The 27,517-nt window shown below is 43.3% G+C and overlaps 1 protein-coding gene across 1 annotated transcript in view; it reads right to left on the bottom strand.

The window, feature by feature from the left end:
- Window positions 1-26,797, bottom strand: part of astn2 (astrotactin 2) — a gene marked incomplete at its 5' end in the record, with an annotated part of 356,313 nt that extends 329,516 nt beyond the window's left edge. Inside the window, one exon of the mRNA XM_080847054.1 lies at window positions 26,425-26,797. Within this exon, the coding sequence (XP_080703180.1) occupies window positions 26,425-26,797 (373 nt within the window). The remainder of the gene's footprint in view (window positions 1-26,424) is intronic.
- Between the last annotated feature and the right edge of the window lie 720 nt (window positions 26,798-27,517).

Here is a 27,517-nt window from a genome sequence, read left to right as displayed (position 1 = left end):
TAGCTGCAGAATGGTTCATTTCCTTTTATTATTTTATTTTAGATCACAGAGTTTCATGTGCGTCTGGCTCTCAAACTCTGGCACTTGATTTACCAAATAAACGTTAACAAGGCAGCTCTCATTCTGGTTGCAGTTTGTATTTTAACTGAAGAGACAGTAACAGGGTCAGGTGACCAAGAACAGATGTTCCAGGAACTATTTAATCCCTATTTGATCAGTAAAAAAAGGCTCATTTAATAACATGCCATCTTGTCAGAGTAGCAGCTGCCTAATGAGTTGCTACATCACGGAAATAAGGCCCACAGCAGCTAGCTGATGGGCTGATCAGAACCACTGAAGTTTCAGCATCTGAAGAGTAATGAGAAGGTGGCAACATTCAGTCAGACTAATAGTCTAGAGCGCTCACAACATTCAGTCTTAATTCCAATACATGCACTGATCTATGAAAAGCAGATGATGGGGTAAAGCACTGCCATCCATTCATTATTACAATACAATATCTAATGGAAACAATAATAGAGGACAATCACAGAAACTGGGAACATTTCTTTGTGTCAATAAATATGTAAACCATTAAAGCAGCACAACAGAGGAATTGCTTATCCCTAACTGTATGCCAACGGCTCAACCTAGCGAAACCTGTTGAAATTTGATTACTTTGACACTATGACAAACTAGTGAGTCAACAACTTTCCTAACACAGTCAAACATCAAGCAAGTGCAACACAAGACAAAGCAGGATGGCAAATAAGTGACTTACTAGTCCGGCAGAGAGTAGTACCCAGGCGGCTTCCAGAAACCTACATAGTGCAGTAATATGCCTGCGGTCCCTGGTATGGCAATGGCACAGAGGCCATTCTCCATATTAAACGTCATTGTAGTGGCCCAATTTTTTAAGCTGTTTCAAGGTAAGATTGCTAATCCTAACCCTAACCCTGAAGTACAACTGTCCTAACACAGTCAAACATCAAGCAAGTGCAACACAAGACAAAGCAGGACGGCAAATAAGCTATTTACTAGTTAGGCAGACAGTAGAAATCGGGCGGCTTCAGGCAAAACTACAGAACGAAGTTAAACTGCTTATTTTCAACAGCATACACGGCATCGGTATCACATCACAGTATTTATCACCAGAAGTTCATGGTCACTGACTGGGAAATTCTCTGACTGCCTATATTTCATAAGTCTTGAAAGTGTTGCAAAATTCATGTGGTGGCATAAGGGCAAACCGTACACATCTATAATACCAAAACACTGCTCATCCTTAATTGAGCTCCAAACATTTAAGTTTTTAATAATATCTCCTGAGGAGAACAAGACAATATCTTAATGCAGGTATTTTTCTCTGTGCCTCCAGACCCCACTAGTTCCCTGGTGGTGTGTACAGGACATGACCCTGGTGACCTGAGCCTTACAGAGCCCCCTGAAGCCTGTTAGCAAGGAGCACAGTTGAGGGAGTATGACATGTTCACGTGAAACCTTGCTCTCGCGGTCACCTCTGCGGTCACGAGGCCTCCTCAATCTAAACACCACAGGCTCCCAGGGGACCCAGAGTCAGGAAATCCTTACTGTGCCGCTAAGCACCTGAGTGAGGGGGTGCAGGGAGCTCTACAAGCTTCCGCAGAGACAGGAAGTGTGTGTGAGTGAGTGTGTGTGTGTGTGTGTGTGAGCGTGTGTGTGTGTGTGTGCGTGCGCGCAAGAGGGCGGGGGTGAGGGAGGAAGCTGATGGGGGGTCAATATGAGTCATGGGTCTGTTGCTCAGTCAGCAGGCAAGAACAAACATACACCGGAACACACTGAGCTCAACTGCCCAGCTAGCAGAAGCCACTGTCACAGTTCCGGGCCAGCCCTGGGCCAGATCAAAGAGTCAGAAACAGCAGTGGTCTGGGTACTCTCATAGCCTGAGTGGAGATAGGCAACAGTGAGGAGAAAGAAAGAAGAAAAAAAAACAGGAAATTAATATTTTGTCCCCAGAAGAACCCCACCCCCCTCCCCATCCCTGCGCGTACAGACGTGCAGACACACACACACACACACACACACACACAAACACACACATTCCTCCCCCACAAACACACACACACACATACACACATACACACACAGAGTGCTAGGTAGGACAAATCCAGAAGAAGATTATCACTGTTTGAACAATGCACAGTGAATTGTAATTACTGTTGTTTGTGCCAACAGATTAGAGATAAATGATTTATTGCATGATTACAATAAACAAATTACTGCACATCGACAGAGGGCAAATGAGAGCTGTGAGTCTGTGTGAGTTCTCGTCAAAGTCATGGCAGATTTCTCTGGATGCGATCATAGCAACTGTCGGAAGACAGAAGAGAGATACAAAATGCCAAACGGTCTGATATGTATTTGCTAGACAGATGCCATCTGATTAGAGCGGGTAAGAATGGTTCCTCCTTGTTCAACTTGAATCAATAGAATGAGTGACATTCCCAAGGGAACTTTCATCTTAACAGTGCTTAGTTACGGGCCACCTTCCCTCATGCTTTATGTATTTTTTATGACGAAAAATCTATGAGCCAATTTAATTGGCCTTATAACAAACTCACTGCATGTATAAGCCTGTGTAGGTACACGCATACACAAACACACACAGACAAAAAGTCACACACACACAGAAAAAATACTTCAAGCCAAAAACTATTTATATGATGAGTGCTGTCAAACAGTTGGCTTACTATCAGCTCTGCGTAATGTGTTTTTTTTTATAGTGAACACCACATTTCTGAAAAGGAGGGATGGGGGGTGCAGTGCAGCACTAAACGCATGAGCAAGATGAATATTTACTGTAGAGAAGACCTTGAGGCTAGACCTTGTGTGGATGCTCGGCGTTTTATCAGTGGAAGCTGCAACCTTCAGGAGGTTATATGGCGCTTAGCCACCTGCGGGCCCCTGCAGCCTGCAGAGCTGGGATCCATGGCAATGTGTTGGGCTCTGATAATAACACATGCCAGCTCGCTGGAGACGGGCCGCGGCTAACGAGAGTTCCTGGGCGCGGCGCCTGAAGACATGCGAGATAACGGCGGACATAAGGCCAGCAGGAGCCAGGACATCAGCGCAGGACACATCACAAAGACCCACCACTGTTCCTTAATACAAAAATCACAGCAGAATTATCAGTGCTCTTTCACAACACATAGCTAGAATAGCTCCGCTAATCTTCCTTAGCCATCAGCAATGAGAAAATGTGACCCCCAACTGCTGAAAGAGAGTGTGAGCAAAGTTGCAGGGTGGGTTTTTCCGAAAACACAAACACGGAGGCTGCTGGAATGTGTTCCTTCACTATGCCTTAAAGATTGTTCACTTTAAAAAATGTTGTAAAGGGCACCATTTTGCCGTGACACTGTCCTGTCTTTAAAAGAACGCGGCATGCTGTTTTACGAGTGGAATTGTTCCATTACAGGGACTGTGACTCTGGAGACCCCACTCAAAATGTGAAGAGTTATTTTGTGAGAGATGAACAAAAAATTAAATAATGAAAATAAAAAGTAGAACATGTTCTTTTTGCGTTACAAATTTTCAAATCATCTCTGAAATGACTTGTCACACATAATCACACATACACACAAACACACACACACACACACACACACACACACACACACACACACACAGACGTACACACTCACGTACACCCACCAACCCACACACACAGACACAGAGCGAGATAAGGACTTCTCAGCAGCTGCACAGATCACAGAATTATTATCAATATTTAATAAAGAGCTTTTGATAATCCCCTTTTCTTCTTGCTCTTTTTCAAACAATGGGCAAGACATAAGAGTCTGACGCGGTCCGGGGCAGCACTACCGTGAAGGGCTAAATCCAAAATTCCTCTCCATGAGATTAAATCTGCATAGAATGACCATGTCCTCAATGCAATGGCAGAACAGCGGGAAAAGACAAACAAAAAATGAGGACGGAGGGCAAAAAACAAACACAAAAGAGATCCCAGCAGCTTACAGACACTCTACTGCTCGCTGCCTGCATTTGAAAAATAGATTACTGTGGACACTGTCAACTATATTTAACAAACCAAATTCCTGACCACAGCCTATTACTGTCTGAACAGATTGCCTTTAACAGAGAGAAACACATGTACAAAACAAACCCATCTGTCCACCATGCCCAGTGTTCAACAGGCATCAAACAACAACAGCAACGATGACACACAAATGGCCTGGGGGAGGTATTCCAAGTACCTAGTTTAGTGACAAACCTGGCTAAGTTTACTCAGAGGAAGTGGTAAACATCGTAATAGAAGAGTCCTTTTTTCAAGCAGCTTCATTCTCCTAGCAAAAACAAAGCCATAGGGATCTTCTTTTAGGAAGTTTATAGCTTTCTCTGAGTGAACATTACCTAGGTTTGCTACTGTGTGTCAATGCTTGGTTGCTTTGCTCACAACAGAGTAGTGAAATAGGCAGAATACTAATTAAAAGATAAAATGTGTGTGTCGCTAATTTAATTTCAGCGCATGTTTGCATCATTGATTATCTGTTTTTAAATGACTGGCTTCCAAGACACTGCAGGGGACCAAAGAGAGAGAAAGAAAAAGAGAGAAAGAAAGAAAGAAAGAAAGAAAGAAAGAAAGAAAGAAAGAGAGAGAGAGAGAAAGAAAGAACAATAATGGTGGGGGTGGGGCTTTCTGTTCAACACAGCACATACAAAAAAAAAGTACAAATGCATTCATCTCTTTGGTTTGTGCTATTTATGGCCTTTCTGTGACCTGGACATTTACTTATAACCTTTTCATTTACAGCCTTTAATTTACAGCCTCATAACACTGAAGTACTAACCAGAAAAGTGTTTGGCAAAGACATCCTACATTATGGGCATTCAGTTCAGGTCAAAGACAGTAAAAAAAACACAGAAATAAAATAAAAAGCTGAATGAACCTTGAAATGACCATGAGTTTATAATAACTAGATAATTCTTCAGTACAGTTCAGGCACCAGAGTAATAGGTATGTATTTTGGGGTAAATATAACTCATTACACCAACATACTTGACAGGTTTAAGACACTAAGCTGGCAATCTCAGTATATGGAAGTCAACAGTGTTACAGTAAAATCATGTTTGGCATGGAAGCCCTAAGCATGGCAACCTGACTAAATTGCTTTGACATGGACTTAAACATCGGATGACTAAGGCAGAAAATTAAACAAAAATACAGTCAGTCATCACCATCAAGGTGACCGTCCTAATGGTGGTCTAGGCCTTGAGGGGTGTAACTGATATCAATACCTCGAGTCAATGCCTACCTGTCCTTTAAAGAACCAGAAACGGTGGCTAAGGAAGCACATCCCTAAACAGAAAACCACTAATGCTCCAGGTCTAAGGGGCTGTGCAGAACTGACCCTAAAACTAAAATGTCTACTGAGACAGATGCAGACCAGGACAGCAGTGGTATGACAGAAGCTAAAATCAGTGTGGGGGATTAGTTATTGGAATGGCACTCTGTACCAAACTGGAAAACTACAACAAGCAGTTCAAGGGAATTAAAAACAACACAATCAACTTGCTCTGTGCATCAGAAACCAGATGGGGCGAGAACGGCATCTGCATTAGGACACCATATTCCATTCTAAAGGTGGCTTGAATAGAATTGAATTGAATATAATCACAGACATGAAGTAGCAATGGCCATGGATGCATGGAAGCTTCATGGAATGGAAACCTATAAAATAAGACTCATGTACTTTATGCAAGATTCAATTCCATTAAATATGTCAAACTGTTCATCAAAACCTGCTAATTAACCAACTGAAGAGGATAGAAATATTCGATGACAAGCCCAGAGAAACTCTGCAACATACACCCCTACGTGATGTTCTGCTTGTTGGGATTCAAATGCAAAAGTAGACATAGAGAAGAGTGGGAGAGAATACTCAAAGGAGCAACTTTCATAGATTTGTGAATGGTAAACCATCTAGCTATCGGCGGAACTATCTTTCAACATAAAGAAATCCATAGAACAGGGAATGAAGAAGATGGAGATCTGCATGCTAATAGGATTCCAGAAGTTGGAAGCGATCACAATCTAGTAATTGGAAGGATTATCTTAAACCTTAGTAAGGCAAAGAAAGGAAGTCAGAGAAAGCTGCAATATGTTCTAGCAAAATCTAAAGAATCACCAGTAAAGAACTTGTTCCAAATAGAACGTAATAAATTCAACGTACTACAAAATGAGTAGAAACTTGATATTGACAGCTTCGATCAAGCTCTAGTACCTACTATCTGTAATGTTTAAGGTCCTCAAATAATACCTGGAAACAGACAATAGATGAAAGAAAGAAAGAAAAGTCAAAGTGAAAATCCTTCAAACAAGATCACTAAGAATAAAAGAACCACTTACAACAACACATTTCAAAGTAGATAAGAGAGCATACATAGACAAACTGGTTGATGAAGTGGAAACCGCTGCTGAAAAACAAGACATGGCAACACTTTATAAATGAATAAAGACACTGTCTTGTGAATACACATCCAATGACCAACCAATATGAGATAAGACAGGCGGAATTCTGTCAAAAGAAGAAGAAAACAGATCTCAAAAGAGAAAACAGATCTCATAGAGAAAAGATCTTCTGACCGAAGCTGACTTTGAAGTAACAGACCCAACTTTAGATATAAATATTCTATCACCTAATGTAGAGGAAACAACAAACAAAGATAGAGGTAGAGGTAGATAGACTCCATCCAAAAATGTTGAAACCAGAAGACACTTGAACACCTTAAACATTTGATTTTGAAATGTTGATTTCATTTTAATAAGTTCTTACTACCATACTGCAGAGAATATGGGAGACAGAGAAAGTGCCATCAGACTGGAATGTTGGGTTAATCATAAAGCTGCCAAACAACAGAGATCTATCAAGCTGTAACAACTGGAGAGGAATAGCACTCCTAACCATGACAGAATCCTTGACAGCATAACATCAGACATTGACAGAGTGCTTTGGAAAGAACAAGAAGGCTTTCAAAAACGTTGTTCATGTGCAGATCAGACTTTCACTTTAAGGCAAACTATCCAATCCAATGAATAGAACACCACTATGCATTTTGTTGACTTTGACAGTATGTATACAGCAGCACTTAAAATGAATTAATACTAACATATTATGGAATAGCTAAAACAAGATCATCTTAATTACTAAAATGCTATACACAGACTTTAGAGCTCAAGTAACAACCTTGACAGACCAGTTTTCTATCAGAAGTGGAGTTAAGACAGGGGTGCATCCTACCACCAATTTTCTTCTGCATATGTACAGACTAGATGATGAAAAAAGTGGCATCTATAGAAAAAAAGATGTATTAAATGGACATTTCCAGAGTTTAAAAGACCTAGATTATGCTGACCACATGGCATTAATCTAAAAAAAAATAAATAAAAAAAAGATACATACGTTCATACAAAATCGGCAGATCTGTCATAGCTGATTAACCCAGACATGACCAAGTAAATGCGGAACAACATTGGGCATTGATGTTTAATAACAGACACAGGGTGTTTCTTAAAGTCAACAAAGGACTGTTCAGATGTCTAGAATCCTTTGAATTCTGCAAAGGACAAAGTCCTTCATTCAGAGAATTAAAGGATGCAGTATACTCTGCATTTGAAAGTGGGACCTTTGTAATGACTAGGGGTGCACGATTCAGAAAATGTCACGATTCGATTCGATACCGATTTTTAGGCTCACGATTCGATTCAAAATCGATTTTTGATTCAAAAACAATTCTCGACTGAAAAAAATTGATTCACAGTATGTAAATGTAAGTGCTGTCAAACGATCGTGATTAATCGCATTTTTGTCATAGTTAACTCAAAATGAATCGCGATACATCGCAAATTAATTAATCGCAAATTTTATTTTAATGCTCTTATCATGGAAAAGTGGATTGGCTTGCTTTATGCAATGTTTTTATTTTATTTGACAGTTGAATGTATGTACGAGATGGAGTAATGTATAGGTAGATAGGACTATATGGGGAGTGGGGGGAGGGATAACTGTATGCACAGGGAACAGGATCTGGTAGATGAGTATGCAAGGATGAATGAATGAGACCAGAATGGATGTTGATCGTATGCCTGGTGGAATTGCTATTGCTATTGTTGCATAGGTATGGATACGAATGGAGGAGCAGTTTGGTCAGGATGAAGTGCTGAGTGTTTGGTGTGATTGCTATTTGCACAGGAGTGTGGGAATTTACAGATTGCTATTTTTGCACATGAATGTTTGTTTGCACAACACTATGTACAACAATTTTGCACTGTTTGTCCAATAGTTTTTACTGATCGTTTTCGTGGATTTGTCTTGCCCATGTGATGAACTGGTTGTATGTTGTATGTTATTTCGTACTGATGTGATGCAGCTATTACCCAGATCCAAACAAATTTCTCCCCTGGGAGACACAATAAAATGACTTGACTTGACATTGCCAAACAGGGCGGTACAAAATAAAATGATAAAGTGCACATTTCAGACTCAGCCTATAGTGCAGTTAAACCATGGCTTAATATTTTCTTTTTTTCAAGTTTGCTGTGAACATAGAAGTCAGGCCTCTTATTTCAAAAACAATGAACCGTAACAGTTAGGTTACCAATAAAAGGTAAGCCTACTACTTCTGTGCTTTCAGCCAGCTGCCTGTTGACATTTTCAGACAACAGTGAAGCTCGCTTCTTTTGCACATCAACTTTTAAAGGTAAACTTTCTATTCAGAAGCTTTTTATCAACCATTTCGCCATATCGCGCTCACCATCACTCAAACCGTAACGTTAGCCTACTACACAGTTTGCGAAGCCAAAAAGAACGTTCATTTAAAAAAATTTTTTTAAAAAAGGTGGAATTCTATGAATCGATTCTGAATCGGAAGCACTTGAATCGCGATACGAATGTGAATCGATTTTTTTTGCACACCCCTAGTAATGACACACACCTGCACACTTGCTAGACTGTTCCTTTGTTTGTTCTCCGAGTGCTAGGAAGGACTCTACCTAGCCTCTGAAGGACACGACTTGGAGGGACTCGGAATGATCCATCCTACCAAGGAAGCACCCCTGACTTCAGAAAACACACAAGTAGAGGAAATAGATAAACAATCTGGATGTGACACAGACAATCAGCAAAGCAAGAGGAGCTTTTGCAGCACTAAGAAACATATTGAAGTCTCTAAACACAAGATCTTCAAGCACAATGCTCTTGGAGTACTTCTATACAGTGCAGAATCTTGGAAGGTCACACCATCCATCACTAACAAGCTGGATGTGAACCAGACTGGATGCTTTAAATGTAAAAACATCACACCCTAACAGGAGCTATATTGAAAAAACCAACACCACTGCAATATCTACAGTGATCAAATGCAGGCAATAGCAATGGATTGGACATGTCCAGAGAATGGGCCAAGATGCCACAGTTACGGATGGCCATGAGATGGACTCCAGATGGACAGAGAAAAAGAGGCAACATGGAGATCTTGTCAGAGGGAAATACTTTTGGCTGCACCTGGAGCCAAGTACACAAATTAGCAACCGAGAGACAAGAGTGGCGTTCCAGGGTGATGGCCTTATGTGCCAATAGGCACAAAGAGGACCAAGTAAGTAAGTAAGTAAGTAAGTAAGTTAGTAAGTTAGTAAGACCCCACCCCCCTGGTATTTTTAAAATGGCGCCACCACACTCCAAACCATAACTTTGTGATAGCCATTGCATCATCCATGGGCCACAGCCTCTCTTGACTTTCCTGTGGGCGTATCATTGTAGCCACACGAATCAATGAACTAAAAATATTTGTCATCTAAGGGATTTTGATCCTATTACTTAAGGGCCATTAGTCACTGACCGCTTGAGGTAATACAACCTTTTTACTGTCACACAATCAATAGCACACAGATTCATCTGACTGCCTCAAATGCCTCCTGACAAACGAAATGATTGGGCAGGAGAGAAGAGACAAGAGTGTTGTTCTTGACGTGAGCAGCAACAAACCCCACTGCCAGCCCGGAGGGGAGGGAGCAAGGAACACAGTGTGGGGCTCGTTATCGCTGTGAAGCGTGCGGTTAATGACACTCACAAAATCTGTGACAGGAACAAGGCTTTCTAACTATAGATCTGCTCAACAAAGCAGCCTGGCAAATTGCACATCCTCATGGAGGGCCCTGTCAGTTCCTCTCATGTAGCTCTGGAACACTCAGTCTGAATTAAGGATCTCAGGAAAGAGAAGACATGCAGTGGTGGTCATATGACTGATACTGACGTTATATCAGTGAACAGCTTCGCTTGTCTCTGTGAAGCGGTTGGTGATCTCTCCCTTCCTTTTGGTCTCACACACACACACACACACACACACACACACACACACACACACACACACACACACACACACACACACACACACACACACACACACACACAGTTTTGTGGAAGAAGAAGAAAAACGATATGTGCTATTGATTGAATTCCTGCAAATGAGAGAGGAGTGAGGCTGTGGAGACAATGAGACGATAAGACCACTTCAGATGAGCGTGCGCTAATTGTTTATTTCCTGCTTGCTGGGGTACACTGATAAGCTCAGAGAGCCCTGCTTCTTTCTTCCTGTGGATATTTTGCTGTCTACACATCTAAACCACTTCATAACAGGGTCGCTTCTGAATACAGATATGAAGTGCTTTTCAAATAAAACCAATCAAAATTGAAAACAAGAAAAAAAAGTAAACATGCACAAGGTAAAATTTCACCATCTTAACCTGACTTGGATCCAGATCCACAAATAACCTGAGCTCTCGCTGCTGCTGCTAGATTTCTATTAGCATAACCCTGCTCCATTAGCATGGCCGCTCCTCTATTAGCATGACCCTGCAGCAGTGACCTCGCTCAGGCCAGGGCTCATAATTCTGACGCATTATGCGCCATGAACGCCCCCAGGGCTCCTGTGCTAATGAGATCCACCCCTGCGCCCCTAAACAAGCCCATTTATAACATCGCCACACCCCTGTACCTGTTTCACGGCACTAATGCTAAATAATCTGATCAATAATCAGACGAGACAAATGCCCAGTTCTGCTGAGCATCCGGGGAGACACAGATGTCTTCCCCACACTCTCAAGGCTTAAGCACAAATAAGGAAAAAACTAAATCAACACAGCGTATTATACATGGCACTAATTAACATATAGCTCATTTTGTTTTTTATTTTTGTTGAGATTCAGTTTGCTCGTTTCATGACAGGAAGATTTGCAGGTGTGAGTGGAGTGGGACAGACATAGAAGACACTTTAATGGATAATCTGAAAATGGGGTTTCCAGAGAACAAAGAGCATCTGAAATGTTTTGCCTCCCCCAGTGTGCTCCACAGGAGGACGTCAAAACATGTCTCAGAGGAGGGGGGGTGAAGTCTGGGGAAAGAATCAAGAGCACGTATCCGTGTTGTCAAACCTTAGTGATTAATCTCTGCCTTGCTCTCACCACAGCACCACAGTACCAACAGTAACCCCACACTCTGAATAACTGAAGCAAAATGAGTGAACAGGGCTTTTTGTAGAAAGAAGAGAAGCACTTTTCAATACACTTAGATATGAAATTGGATCATTAAGCAGCCCGTGAGTAATTATTCCCCAGAACCACTGTGATGGGAGATCCTCCAGGGGGATGCTCCAGTTCCTGGGAGGGCTTCGCTACAGCGGAGACAAATTGCAGGGATGCGGAGGAACACAGGAATCAACAACTGCAGACGGATCTGCCTCCACGCCAAGATTTCTTCTTCAACACGGCATCCGCCCGCCTTCCTGCCTGCCTTCCTACCGCTTAATTGTCATTGAAAAATGCCTCGCTTTAAAAGGCTGAACTTGATGAACAGATTCATACCCACACTGCATAATCAGAGGGATTTGCAAGGTTTTTGTTATGCTTGTTGTTCATGTATTGCAAATAAGCTGCGCGTTTAACCCTTCACAACAGCCATGTCTGACGATAATCACCCGAGAGAACACTTTAGCAATATGCAAAAACATTACAAGAAAAAACGAATCCCCAAACCCACATTCTCCAGTTTCCTCTAGTCATATGCATAAAGTAGTAGGAGTGTGGTAAATGTGCCGTTAGAATGACAAGCTTCTAGACAAGCTCTTAGACATGTCCTCGTTTGAGCTACAACCTGCTTGAAGCTCATATGCATACTATGCCCTCACACCTATTGCCAATCACTGGCAATTAGGGCAAATTAAGCTTGGCTATATGAGCTTGAGCACTGCAAAATAAGTTTGGTTACACTCACACTTTCGGAAAACCCACATTCGCAAAAACACACTTGCATACTTACTTTTCCTGAAATAATAGGCTAGATATTTAAAACAAAAGGCACTATGCCAGTTATGCTAGGAAAGCTCAATGTCAATTAGCATCACAACAGCATGATTAGCACAGTGCTAATTCAGAGCAGATTCAAGCCAACAGTGTTGAACTGCCCACATAAGAGGGAGCACGGTGGCAAGCCAGGAAGATAATGAGGTGCAAGACATGGTATGATCCGTCATGAATCCCCTATAAATTACCGGGACTCTGACAGGGGATGCCGACACACACAGCCTTTTATTTTGCGCAATTTATGAAAGCGCTTTCTTCTCTTCTGACAGACGCAGACACAACTCAGCTGCCAAGCTACTTAATAAACAGGCCCCAGTAGCAGAAATGCCTGAATTTATTTTCCTATTAGCCGGATTTGATTTATTTTCACTGACAGCAGAGCGAGGGATTGAGAAAAAAAAAAGTGAATCCTAAAGTAAAAGGAAAGGGTGTCCAGTGTGTGTGTGTCTGAGCTGACCCTCCCCCTCAAGCTCATTTGTTGGAGGCAAATACAAACTCTGCTGTCAAAAATCACAGATGTTCCTAGCCTGGGGACAACAATAAATACAGACATCTGTTGGCGACTCGCAGCCAAGATCGCCAGCGGTGGCCGCTGGAGGGGGACGGGGGTGGCCAGGGATGTTGGACAAACTGGCGTTTCGGCGGGAACAGAATCGGGATATCTATATTTAATTGAGCATCTGCTGTCGGGCCAGAACTGAGCCAAGCACAGGTCAAAGGTAGGCCGTAACGGAATTATTTTGGGATGGTTGCGCTACAGAAGAGCTGTACACGTCTGTCTCGTTACCTGCCTGACTTGTGCTTTTGTTTTCCTTTCATTTTCACTCTCTTTGACTTCTGCCGGGCCAGAACTGAGCCAAACCTGGGCCAGAATCACCCACTTTTCAATTTCTGACTGAATCCAATCCAGTTGAAGAATTCACCACACAATTCTTTTTTTTTTTTTTTTTTTTTTAAACACATTTCACTTCATCGCATATTCTGACTCGTCCTGTCCTGAATAAATCAAAAGATAAATGTAAAACTGTCTGGCATCATTTCTCCCTCCTCTGCCTCACAAAACTGTGGGCTCTGCTGGGAAACATCCCAGCAGAAATCTAATCGCCGCTGCCCTCGCTTAGACAGTTTGCCTTGTGCTTCGATGCCCATTCAAATCAAAGCTCCCACAGATGCTGTTTAGAGAGCAGGAAGTTGCCTCTTGATAGCGGAGAAGAAGACACACCGCTGTGAGAGAGAGAGAGAGAGAGATACAAATAACGAATGAGAGAGAGAGAGAGTGTCTATGTTGAATTGATTAGTTCATTGCACACTCTGAACACCAACGCCAAGCAGGTGGGAGGTGGAGTTAGTAAAAAAAAAAAAAAAAATAAGACATATTGAGTGTCTGTAGATGGTGCATTCAGCTGAATATGCTAAAGACGTTGATGTCTCCAACCAAAGTATATCAAGCTAATGCCAAATGGCTACATAAATGGGAGAGGACTAGGAGAGAATAACTATGCTGAGCCCCCAAAAAAGATCAAGTTACTCAACCGACAGCCCTGTGAAAATCCTGATCCTAACAAGACCACAGGGTTTTTGTTGTGCCTTGTGATACGTGCAGGTAGAGTAACCACCGACCCTGCAGAGGCCTGGCACTGTCAGCAAAACACCATGAAACTGCCTTTAGAGTGGGCTGAGCTAGGAAATCACTGAACTGCTGGAGTCTGAAGAAAGCACACACACAAGCAGGAAGGAGCAGGATGCTGACAACACCACCCCTCACATGGTTAGATAGTGATGGCCTTTGAGCACACAGACACACACCAGTACACAGGAACGCACACACAAACACACAAACTCCGTCAGTCTGCCCCAGGGCAGCTGTGGCTACTCTCGTAGCTTACCACCACTGGTATGACTGTCTGAATGAATGGACTGGACCGGACTGATCTGTAAAGCGTCTTTGATTATCTAGAAAAGCGCTATATAAAATTGAAGTTGATTGAACTCATAACAGACCTCTTTGATATGGCTGCAGCAACATTTGTGGCATGTTGAATATCTCAAAAGCACTGCCAATCACATGCATGCTTAGAAGACGGAAATTCATCTCTGTACAAATGACTTTCCTCAGAGGGCTTGCAGCTGGCAGGCTGTGGCCATCCAGAAATGTGGCTCCCCTGAACATGACAGTGAATTAGGATTAGTGCGCCGGCCATCCTTGTCATCAGATCCTCATCCAACCCAGCATCTGGGATAAGACGGATCACGCTGCGAGGAGAGGGGTGGCGCCACCCGCTTACTCCACACAACAGCAGGCAGCCTGGTGGTAGAGCCCGGGCCAGTGGCACACAGCGAGTCGAAGACATGACAGAGAACCCTGAGGAGGTTTACAGGGCGACAGCTTGGAAGCTCCTGATGACCCAAAAACGACACTAGAGAATATGCAAAAGTGTATATACACTGCTTTTTTTTATTAACCCAGGGATATTTATTTATCTATTTATTATTTGTTATTTATTATGTTTTAGCTGTGGCAGTTAATGTCCACAGGAACTTAAGTTTTTAGCTGTCTGATGCGGCCTCGTCTGTCTCGTTGTTTTTGTGACAATGACAAATAAAGTAAATATTTAAAAAAGTGTGGTAAGTGTGTGTTTGTGTGTGTGTGTGTGTGTGTGTGTGTACATCAACACCCAGTTCCAGTCCATGTAATGGCAAAAGCAAATTCACACGCTCAAACTCACTCACTCACACACACACACACACACACACACACACACACACACACACACACACACACACACACACACACACACACACACACACACACCTGAGCACAACACCTTAAGCAAAGTACAGGGCTGAATGAAGGACACACATAATAAATATGGATGGAGCTGCATTACAAATAAACAGACGCCTTTTTCCTTATGGTCCTGTGCTCTTGGTCACGTGGGAACATTAAGAAGGAGCTGTTAATGGGAGACTTGGGTGAATTAGCATAGATGGTCTTGACAGCTGCTCACGGGCCACTCCAAACATACGTGGCCTCCGAGACCCTGAGCATTACGGGGCTCACGCTAACACTGCGCTGGATAATTGGAGCGGGATCAAAGTTAAGCTTCTGCAAGACAAATACCTGAGTGAAAATTCAGCAGAGGATTCAGGTGGGAGTGTATGTGCTGCATAGTAATAAGTTACAGTATGCCTGGGGATGTTCGACTCTGTGTGTGTGTGTGTGTGTGTGAGTGAGAGACAATGAGTGTGAGTGAGTGGGAGAAAGAAATAGAGAAGCAAGAACTGTGTGCATGTAAGAATAAGAGTGTGTGTGTGTGTGTGTGTGTGTGTGCGTGTGTGTGCGTGCATGTAAATGTGTTAAATGTATGCATGTGTACATGGGCCTGGGGGAGCAAGCAAGAAAGAGAGAAACAGAGAATATGTGGTGTGTGTGTGTGTGTGTGTGTGTGTATGTGTTGATGACTGTGTGTGTGTGTTAAGGCGCAGTGGACATGGAGAATCAACAATATTCCCAAAGATTACCTGGTTTCTGACATTTATCAGAAACTCGTAACCCTGGCATCAAGGTGGGAAATTGCTGCAATGGTAACTAAACAAAACAATGACACTATGTTCGGCCAGCAGACAATTACAAAAACACAGACATACACACTTTCAAACACACACTTACACACCCAAAAAGACACAAAAGAGCTTAGAGCACTCTGACTAAGATAAAAAATAGAAAACATCTTATTTTCAGTCCCCAAATTGTTTCTCCAATGCGAGGAAACATGTTTTAAATGTGAGGAACACAAAAAAATGCACGATTACCATTAAATCAAATTTAGATTATTTCTGTTTTAGACTAATTATAATTATTGGATCATTACATTTGTACTGCCCTGCCCTTATCGAGTATTTAGGCTGTCGTTTCCTCTGCTAATAACAATAGGCCACACCAATTCATGGTCAAGTGGAATTCATCATTTAGCCCACTAGGGTAAGAGTATATGTGGATAGTTAAGAACATTTGGTGTATCTGGATTTCTCTTATTTTTTCTCTTACCAGAATAATATGAGGAAATTTAAGAGAATGTTGTTGCATGAGGTCACCTGATACACAATCAATTAAAACTCAATGGCAAACCAAAAAAACAATGAGTATGGGGAGCACAGATGGCAGAATATATGTGTAGTGAAGAACCTTTTCATTTCACATTACTGATGTACAGGCCCTTCTACGTTGTTTCATCTTCGCCTAGCTGATGGCAATGCCCAGGGAAGAAAGCTTCCGCACTGCAAGTTTTAAGAGCCTCGTCCAGGATGTCCAGGAGTATGGCAAATAGCAGGATATCGTCCGCATTGCAGAGGTCAGAGATGTGGAAGTCGACGGCGAGGTCAGGACAGTCACCCTGTTTAGACAGTAGTCAACCACAACGTTGTCCTTGTTTACCCTAGGCTCAAGGATGACCAACAACTGCTCATCGGACCCTGAGACGGACCACCACCACCAACAGGCTTGCAAACCTTTATTCTCCTAGCAAATCAAAAATCCATAGGGCTCTCGTATTAGTAAGTTTACCACCTTCTCTGAGAGTTAACTCAGTAAAACCACGTATAGCCCCCTGTACATAATCTGGTCTGTTTTCACTTTAAAGGGAGCTTTTTCCTGGGTTAAGAATTTACCTTCTGGTTTAAACAGTTCTCTGTAGGAAAATGTGACGGATTGGTATGGCCTGATACAGGAGAGATGACAAACATTTTGTTGTTGTTTTAAGGTTTGTTAGTTTGTTACTACTTTTTTTCCATCATTCCAAGTCAGATTTAATACCTTAGATGTATTTATTTTTTCTCTCCACTAAGGGGATTCATTACTTTCATCAATTACTTTCATAAACCAGCAATAATTGAAGGCAGTCAACGAGTATAAGCCAGAGTAATCACAGGGCTAGTGTTTATGGTTAATGAGAGCAAGGCTACAGAGGCACACATTTACAGTGCTGGCCAGATTGCCTGTTGATGACCAAAGGACTCGTGTAAATTGTGTATATAAAGGCCTGATTTCATCTTTAGTACTGATGAAGGAGCATGAACAGCTCAGGTCGCAAATTGCTTCTCAAATGTAGTGTCTGAGTGAAATGTTGAGACTGAAATGAAGACAAATCAGAGGTCGGTTAAGCATGCTTCCATGACCCTCTGAGAAAGTCTGTGCCTATTGTGGTAAGCAATTGTGTCTGTGTTTGTGTGTGTGTGTGTGTTAATATTTGTGTGTGGGTATATTTTAACCCCCTCACTCAGCAGTTTGGAGAAAGCAGTTAAAAGGAGCCGCTGGGAGGTCACCTTCAAACAGCACACACACACAAACAGCACACACACACTTCAGGCTGACCAACGACCCACTTTGACGCCCATAGCAGGACTGACTGGCTCTCTTTCATCCTCCAAAGCTTCCTGTACTACTGCTACACACACACACACACACACATCTAGCAGGAGATGCTGCCGGGCCATCTTTGATGCACATGCATTCACTTCAAAAGTATGAATCCTGAATTTGAGTCAGAACCAATTCCTCCTCGACTGTTTAGCAAGAACTTTTTTGTAGACTAGTTTGAATCTGGGGAAACTACATTCAAAGCCCTCCGTCTCCAGCAAATTAGTTTGAGTATGGCAAAACTACATGCTAAGCACTTCTCCATTGTCTTTCTGGAAATGACTTTAGAGAGGATAAATATACAGTATATGGAGCAGGAGAAAAAACAGAAAGCACAACTTTGCTTGGGGCCTGAGAGCACAGGAGCCAGGTGACCCCACAAGGCCAGCTGGAGAGGCTTCTGGAGTCCTTGACGCCAATGACTCTCCCATGGGGGACACACATCAGGCACAGAGTTGTCAGCACCTCAACAGAACAAGCTCCACGTCAGCATATATGTAGTGCAAAAGCTGTCTTCATGTGGGGGGAGGGGAGAGGGGGTGTACTGCACTCATATTATGGGTTTCAGTGGGAAACTGTGAGGGATGCGGTAGTGTGATTTACATTTTACTCTTTTTTTTTATTCTGACGGATTATAATTCTGAACACCGGAGCGAGTGAACAACCAACACAAGTCACTTCTGCACTCATACACACACACAAACATGCACACACACGTAAACAACACCTGCAATGGCAAAGAGAAACAGTACTTCAGCTTGCCCAAAGAGGACTGTTTTTTGGAAAACCTTCGATTTTGCGCACAACCATATTTCCTCAGAACCTGTCAAAAATATCTTGTGGAGGCACGGAATGACTGTCAAATGAATTGTGGTAATTACAGCACTGAAGGTTGGACAGACAAGAATGAAAACATTGTTATTCTTCAGACTCTCTCAAATCGGTGCTGAAATAAAATAAAAGGCTTGAAGTACATAATTTCTGTGGCATTCTGATTTGCTGGACAAGGCGGCCCTCTTTTGATGAAGGATGTCAATATGAGCGGAGATAATGACATGGTTTCCAATGTGCGATGTGAAGCGTGCATAAAAGTGACAAGATTGGACGAGCAGAGAGTCAGGCAGTGACAGGTGTGATGGGTGTGATGTGACAGCTCCAACTGCAAGGCAGGGAGCCTAGTTCCACTGCTGGTGCCTCCTTCTCCTCTCAGCTTCAGGCAAAGGAATTCAGCCCAGATTCCAGAACTAACCCAAAGCGTATAAAGTTCCAGAACTTTCTCAAACAAAGTCATGAAAGCTCTGGAACTCCGAGAAGAGTGATGCACTGAAGTTCTTCAAAAACACAATCACCTGACACGCTCAACCGTGTCACATTATTTCGGCAGCCAGATGCTGGCAACTCAATCTGCCGGTCTTGGAGAGTGGGAGAGTGGGAACCGGGGAGACGAGGAGGAAGAGAAAAACAATAACACCAATCAAAGGGCTATCGATGGAGCGCAGGCTGCTGAAATTAATTCCACATCTGAGGTGGAGGTTCAAATTGGCGTTGTGATCAATCAAAAGCTGTCTTCAGACGCAGAGTTTACATCAAAGCGCCAGCGTCCTTGCTCCACACCTACTCATGAACCAAACCTCTTCTTTCTCCTCCTTCTCAATTCTTTTGATCCCCTTTCTAACCATCAGAACTAAAATAGTCCATCCATTTTCAACAGCTCAATAATAGACCTCCAGCTCTCCGCATGAAACCCTCCGTCATGTCTGGTTCTCATAATTTGATGCACCAGACAGAAAAAAAAAAATGCAGCAGTAATAAGCTTGCTCAAAATACACACCAATCTCTGATTTTCAATAAGTTCCTCTTATTAAGCACTTCCTTACCACCGTTTCTATTTGAAAAGTGAATCTAATACACAGTCGCCTTGATGGATAGCTGTTAACCTGCTACGAAGGAGGATGTACACAGACTCCTTACATCCTCCGTACACAGGGCCTTAAACAAGCAAGCGCAAGGGAATGACTTTTAATAAACCAATGCCATGTTAATATTCTCCCCTGCTCGCTCCCCCTTAAGTTAACTTTCCAAATGAAAAGTTCCTTAATCCGCAAAGGAAACAGAATGGCAGCCGGAGCGACTTGCTTTCCAGAGGCATCCAGAAGATGCGATAAGGATGAGTCAGGCCAGCTCTCTAATCCTTAGCTGTAAATTGAAGTTGTGATAAAGACAATTCTACAAAACACAGAGCTGAGGGCGAGACAGCTACTGCCGGGGAGGCGCAATGCATTATACAATAAGCCACAACTAACAATACCCTATAGAAATCCATCAAAGCCACACTGACTGTCAGATTGCGGACCCATCGAGGCAGAGTGGGAAAAAAACAACAATAGCTACCACAACAAAAAAAAAGGCTGGGTTTGCTTTCATTTTGATGTGGATGTGGAGATAAGAGAGCGACCAGATCCTCTAGAGTCAAGCACTATCTGGGTAGGGCCCACTGGTTCCAAAGTACACTTAAATAAGCTGATGGAGGTCTGGTGAAGGGAGACCTGACTCAGACTACCTAGGGTTGTCAAACAGAGAAATAAAGAGTGCCCCTCTGTGTGTTAGCCCTGCTACCGTCCCGCTGTCTGCTGCAAATGGACGTAAATTACACTTGATTACACTGATGCTCACACACATAATTGCAGAGCTGTGTAGCTGAGGGTATGTGCTTCAGGCCTTACTCAACAGTGCACATGTGTTCTTAGACGATGGCCCAGAGGTCAGTACTCTCTCCAACTGAACCAGCTATGATTTCCGGACCTTGGTCTGACCTGGTTCTGTGCTCAGCTGCAATCTGAGTAGCACGAGAAAGCCTGTGTATCATTAGAAGAGATCCATCTTTGCTGCAGCATGTCTCCAAGCATGGCCACGCAGAACTGGGCCGGACTTTAATAGAAGCACTAAAGCCTGAAGCAGCTGGACAGCTGACCACTGGCATGCCCACTCAGATCGGTGAGGATATTTAAGGATAATTGTGTTTTGTAAGGCAACACCGTTTCTTAACTTAAGACTAGACAGTAGATTCTCACCAGGTTATGGTTATTCTGAAGCAGTACCAATATGTATTTTCTTTCACTTCAGCGAAGTGGGACAGTTTCACTAAGGGGTTCACACCTGTTACTATAACCGGTTTACACGTGTTGCCGCGAAGAACAGTCAGCATCTAACATGAGTGCACACACACAAACACTATAGATTAGGTTTTTTTCTGAGGTTTTTGACTGATTCACATAAAGTCTTTCAACGCATGCAAGGAGCTTGCTTTTACAGAGGTAGGCACCATGGAGGCAGAAACTGTCAATGTATGTCAGACAAAGAACAAAGTCCCTACCAATGCACATCAGAGGATTTGATGCTGCTTTCTGCATTGCTTTGTCCAGTAATGTAGTTGTGACTGAGGATGAAAACTGGCACGCAGAAAAAGCCCTGAGCTTAGAATGTCAGAAAGACGGCAACAGATTTTTTTTTTTCGTTTTGTCTTTCCAAAGGGTAATCACAGATGAACAAAAAGATAAAAGTAACTCTTCGTACTCTTTTTCCCCGACCAAAGGAATATTTTAAGCTATTTTAGGATCACAAAATGCTATGCCTTAAGACCCCTCAGAAAAAGCGATGGAAAAAAAGACAAAGCCCTTTCAGCACTGCTGCAGATCTGAACATTCAAAAACAGCACTTCAATCTGAGAATAACAGGTTGAGAATAATATTATGTGAATTCTAGTCAGTGCATGGATGCATCTTCTGGCACTAATTTACTCCCCAATCATGACATGATTGAATCCACCCTCATTGGTGTCCCTTTGGATTAATTCACATCCTCTTCCAGGTATCACACGCTACACAGCTCCAATGGTAATGGGGCAGACTCCATTATTCCCAATGAGCAGTGAGGTCTAAGAATAATAATCAAACCAGTCCTGTCTGAGGCTCAAACTAAGGGCCTTTAACCTCATAGCTAAGACTGCGTAAAGATGGAGTCAGTGATTCTGGCAAAATCTTGTTAATATTTGAGCTCCACGAATAAAATTACACCTCTCCCTTCCACGCTCCTGAGTCAATGTGTAGATTGGCTGGAATTGTTTATGGCTTGATCCGAGACACTATGTTTGTTTCCCATTTACAGACCCAAGGCTGTACATACGTATATACTGTATATATATTTCTTTTTAAGTGCACACACTGAATGGAGAGCCAGAGGACCGTAAAGAACAATTAGCTGGATTTGACAAAGAGTTTATTGGATTAGAATCGTGGACTGCACCTTTAAGTCTGTCACTATCAGGTTTCATCGGTAGAACTGTACCTGCACACTGCAATAGCAACTTGCTGAAATCAAGATGTATTTTTCCATTATAAGTACAATCAAAATAAATACTTTAGAAATAACCTGCAAACCCAGTTTATAATAACTGCTAGAGTCATCTGAGTTCAGGCCCATTAAAATGTATGGAGGCCCAGGCGATCATTGGCAGGGTGCTTGAGATGACCGGAGACAGCTGAAAGGCCTGATGGAGAACACAGCCCCAGCGCCCCAGCGCCGCAGTGAAGCGTGACCTAGCATGACCTTTGCCCTTTTCATACCGCTCCCCATAAACAGAACAGCAAAAATCTGACGGGTGATTGAAATGTACAGCAGTGCTTGGCAGAGAGGATGGTGAGACTGTGCTTGTATGCGTGCACACACACACACTCTCTCTCTCTCGCACTCACACACACACTCTTGCCTGTGGACATGACTAGGTTTTTACTTTGTATTTACTTTTTTGTATGCATTTATTCATATTTATTTGTACTTACTGTTCCCTTCACCTTCGCAACACCAGCTGACCAAACACTGTATGTGTATGTGTGTATCTATGTGTGTGTGCATGAGTGTGTGTTTTTGAGCCTTTGTGTGTGTGTGTGTGTGTGTGTGTGTGTGTGTGTGTTTGTGTTTGTGTTTGTGTGTGCGTGTGTGTGTGTGTGTATGTGCGTGTGTATGTGCGTGTGTGTGTGTCTGTGTGTGTGAGACTGAGACAGTGGAGTTCAAACGGTCAGCCCCAGACTGATAAGTTACTGTAGGAATCGTGTGTGCTGTGGAGATGTGCAATGCTTCTGTAATGCCCTGACTGGAAGGTCAAACATGATTGACAGGCACATATAACCTCTTACAGACAGATGGGAGCCAATCTTATCAAGGTGAGTGTAACCAAATCAATCACTTTTACATTTCATTAGGAGAATCCTTCACGAGACACACAGAACATACAGCAAATAAAGGAGAGAACCATACATGCCTTTCAGACCATAGAGGAGTATGGACATCGAGACCTTAAGGCAAGTGATACAATCCTTTCCAAGAAAATATGTCCATTTGTAGAGATAAATCAGACTAAGCTCCCCAGCAGGTACTTGCTGTGGGCACGTCCCCTGAGCCTGCGGTACTTGAGGAGTTAAGGCTGGTTGTGGCCCTGTGCCGCACAAAAAACAGATAGAGGGAGGCCATCATGCAAAACGAGCTCAACTTGTGCAGCAGTCCTGCAGAGCTTTCGCTGGCCTCTCTGCTCTCCACACATCTCTGGCCATAAATCATGTCTCAGACTACAGACTGGGGCCGTGTGGTTAAGCAGTGGTCAGTATGCTCTCTCTCTCTCTCTCTCTCTCTCTTTTCCATCCTCTCTCTCTTCCTCTCCCTCCCTGCATTCTTACATCCATCCATCCATGCCCCTCTCTCTCTCTCTGTGCGTGCACACTTCCCTCTTCCACCCCCCCTCCTTTTTCCTTCCCTCCCTCGACCCATCCATCCATCCATCTATCCATTTCTCTCTGTCTCTCTCCCTTTTCCTCTGGGGCTACTCTCTGATACTCATATACTGCGTGGTCTGCAGGGCTGGCATTTTATTCTCATCTGCTTTTACGCGAGAGAGCACACTGTGTGGTGCGAGCCAGCCGCAGCAATCACACCTCCTGGGGTGTCAGTGCCGAGCTGTTTTCCCCCTCTAAAAGCCAGCGGAGAGGGAAAACGCGGCCTCTCCTGTTGTGCTTCTGAGCACACAGGGCTGAATCCGCAGCCCTTGGGGAGAACAAACACGACCGAAAGATGATGCAGGGTGGAGAGAAAAAAAAAAGAGAGAACACAGGAACCGCGTGCTTCAAGTGCTTTTTAAAGCGCTTCTCTCCCAGATTGCAGTTAAAAACCTCTATCGGGCTGGAGTGCATACAAAACCCTTTTAACATTCCCTTTGACACCTTGCGTCATGAAACACTCTTTGCTCCGTTACGATGGGGCTCCGTCAACCCGATCTTCCAGCCAGAGGAAGGCAGGCAGGGAGGCAGGCAGCTAAATACTTCATGGAGTGTGTGGGCCTCTGACTGGGTCACTCTGGCACACTCTAACCACCATGCTGATTACACATTCAGGTGGCCCAAGTGACAGCAGACTGGGGACCTGCCGGGAGAAGTAGGGCCACTGTACAGCCTGGATTACACCCCCACTCTGCCAATCATAAACCTGGGTTCACTAAAGCCGGAAAGCCATAAGGAAAACGCACAAATACACACAACACACACACACACGCACACACACAATGACTGTGACTGAAGTACGTGTTGTCATTTGAAGGGACTATGACTGAACTAAGACTGGATGCCCGGTCGATGTTCCACACCTCCACTGAAGGACAGCAAACAAATGTTCACAGACAGTTCAGGTTGAATGCATCCTTCTCTCTGTCTGTCTCTCTCTCTGTCTCTCTCTCTCTCTCTCTCTCTCTCTCTCTCTCTCTCATAACAGCTTCAAAAGGCCTTTAAGCCCTGGCTGTGTCTTATCCCTCCCCTCTGCAGTAAATTATCTGAGGCGCTGCTAACCCTCTGTCGTGCCATGGTGACAAAAGCGATCCTCCCTGACAAAGGTGGAGAGTAATGGGGAAGAGTGCAGAAGATGTGCTGGATGGCTGGACAGCAGGACGGAGACAACCATGACTCAAACTCAGACACGTGTCTTTAATGAGAAAAAGAAAGTGATTTACAAGCATATGGCCTGAGCTTCGACTAGCCTGCAGTCGGTCAGCCAGAGAGGCAGAGAAATATGAAACAGCAGATTCGGGCCTTCATCTAGTCCATGGCAAAAAGCAATGCTAGGGCACAGTGGTTGACATCAGTGAAGCCACCAGCTTCGCTTTGCATCACATGAAAGGGAAATATCCCGTAATCTTGCTGGGAGATTTAATTAGGCTAAAATTTAAGAGGCACCGAGTTTAATCTTCAATCGGTTTTGAAGATTAAAGGACTGTAAAGTTGAATGATGGCTTTGATAGGCCTGAAGGCTGATGGGGAACCACTGCTGAAGTAGGTCTTACTCCCCAGAAGCCAGCCACAGTGTTTAATGGTCCACAGGTTTATGGCTCTGTTGCTGTTTACAAAGTGAGTGAAACCGCTTCGGGCTCTGGAAATACAAAAGCATATATTATTCATAAGTGGCTATATCAGGGCAACTATAGAACATTAATTTAATTCTCTGACAGCTACCTCTCAAAAAAAAACAGTGCTTGCCTGCCAGACGGCCAGCCTTTTAACCCTCAATATTTACAGTTCACAGTACTGAAACTATGGCCATAACTGTGACTGGGGGGCACTTAGTATGCCGAAAGTGTGGAGTCAAATGAGGGGTGAGTGTTTGATAAACTGGGTACAAACCAAGCTCATTTTATTTTATGTGAGTTGTATGTATTTATGCGACATGCATGCTTATAATCAGTAGGAACCCATAGGCCTTCTGTTATATATACATACTGTTGACAAACTCACAAGCGATTTTCTATGAAAACTATTAGGAAATAAAGTTTTCTTAATAAACATGTCCTGATAATAAATTGTGTGTGTTGATGAAATTTTTTTCACTTTAGAGTCCGGGGGAAAACTGACCGTTTCGGGTTAAGCGCCTCTAAAATGCCCAAAACATAACCTCTGCTCAAAGAACCGACCCTGAACTCGAGACTTCTGAGACAGCCAACCAAAGCACTCGTTTGCATTCGTAGCATATTAGCTGAACTCAAAGGGCCTTCGGTTGGATGCTTTTGGGTTTGGAATACGCACAGCAGAAGTTGTTCACATTAAACACGCCAAGCTGAATTAATTAAAAGCAGTAAGTAATTATACTAATCCGGTAACGTTAGTCCCATCTCTTTAAAAGCCTGTCTCACACGTGTACACGTACAACTTACATGTTTGGTCTCTTCGTCGAATGTAATGCTGTTTGCCAATGCTGGTGTTTTATCATTTAATCAGAACACTCGTGGTGTGTTCTCTCATGCTGCCGTGAAACAAAATGATACGAAGTGGCTGAAATGTTTCCTTCAAAATCCCGCGAAATGTATGCGGACATTACCACACAGTTTAGTTAGGACTAGCTTTTCACATATGAAGATTAATTAAATTCTAACATTAGTGACAACAACAAATATCATAATCACACTGGCGAAAAGCACAAGCTATCTCTGCAGTTCTCTTGACAGTCTGGTAAAAATTGAAATTGTTGTCGCGTTCATGTGGAGGGTCAGTTGAAAGAAAGCCGTGGGCACGGGGTAATGACATCTTACCTAACGTGAAATACGGGAGCGCAGTGTTGTCCAGATCATCCAGCACAGATATTCTTCCCGGTAGGTCAGTCCGAACAAACAACAGTAGTCGGGATTCCCCTCCGGCCACGTTTCCCGAGCCACCACCACCGGTGAAACTGAACTCGTTCTCCCTGAGCACAGGCAGGGTAGATACGGTCACGGTTTTAACTTCGCACGGGCTTTCCGTGTCGGTCTCCTTCTCCCGGTCCTCGTCATGCACAGGTCCCGCTCGGTTTCCTCCAGCCGCCACGGTCCCCGACAAAAACAGCCCCAGAAGGAGGAACAGTTTGGGTATTCGCGTTGCCATCCCTTTCTCCACTCGCAGCTCTTGTGCATTGAGTGTGGGGCTCATAAGATGCTGGCTCGTTTATAGCACCGTCTTCTGCACCGGGGACACGGCCGTCCAGGAGGCGGCAGTACAGGTGAAGGCGGTTGATAGTTCTAATATTCCCCCTTCTGTTTCAGAATATTAAGAATTTTGCCTGAATGTGAATGAGCGTTATAAAAAAAATAAAAATAAAAACCTAGTCAAATAACAGACCTTGGAGTGTTGTCACTAGTTTTTAATGACTTTCATTTCAACATCTTTTTGATGTATTCAGAGATTTAATGAGCATTTAGCATCTATATCTCACGCTCTGTGTAGGTTACTGCCATTAGTTTACTTACAATGGTATTCATGAAGACCTATACATGCAAAGGGGAATAATACCTAGAATTATACAGCCCACAGGTACTCATTACATTCACCACAGTCAATATTGACTGCCACTGGAACAGTTCTTTTATCACTGGCTTATTTATGTGTCACCATGTATACAAGCTTCAGTAGTCCTTGGGAAAAAAGGCAACTTATAATTCAGCCCGTAGGCTGTTTGTGGTTTGGACTAAATGTTACATTAGACTTCCTCGCATCCTCATCAATCATTGTGCCCTTGAACTGAATTCCAGTCCTGTATGAAGCTGCCATCTGCTTGTCAATACACCTCAAATATCGGTCAAAACAGATGCTCCCTCTGTCAAGCTCTCTCCCACTGGGTCCATCCACTCAGACTGCAGCCATGAGTCTGAA

Source organism: Sprattus sprattus (genome assembly GCF_963457725.1).
Source record: "Sprattus sprattus genome assembly, chromosome: 11".
NCBI lineage: Eukaryota > Metazoa > Chordata > Actinopteri > Clupeiformes > Clupeidae > Sprattus > Sprattus sprattus.
Note: the sequence above shows the minus strand (reverse complement) of the source record. Positions and strands in the feature narration are given on the sequence as shown.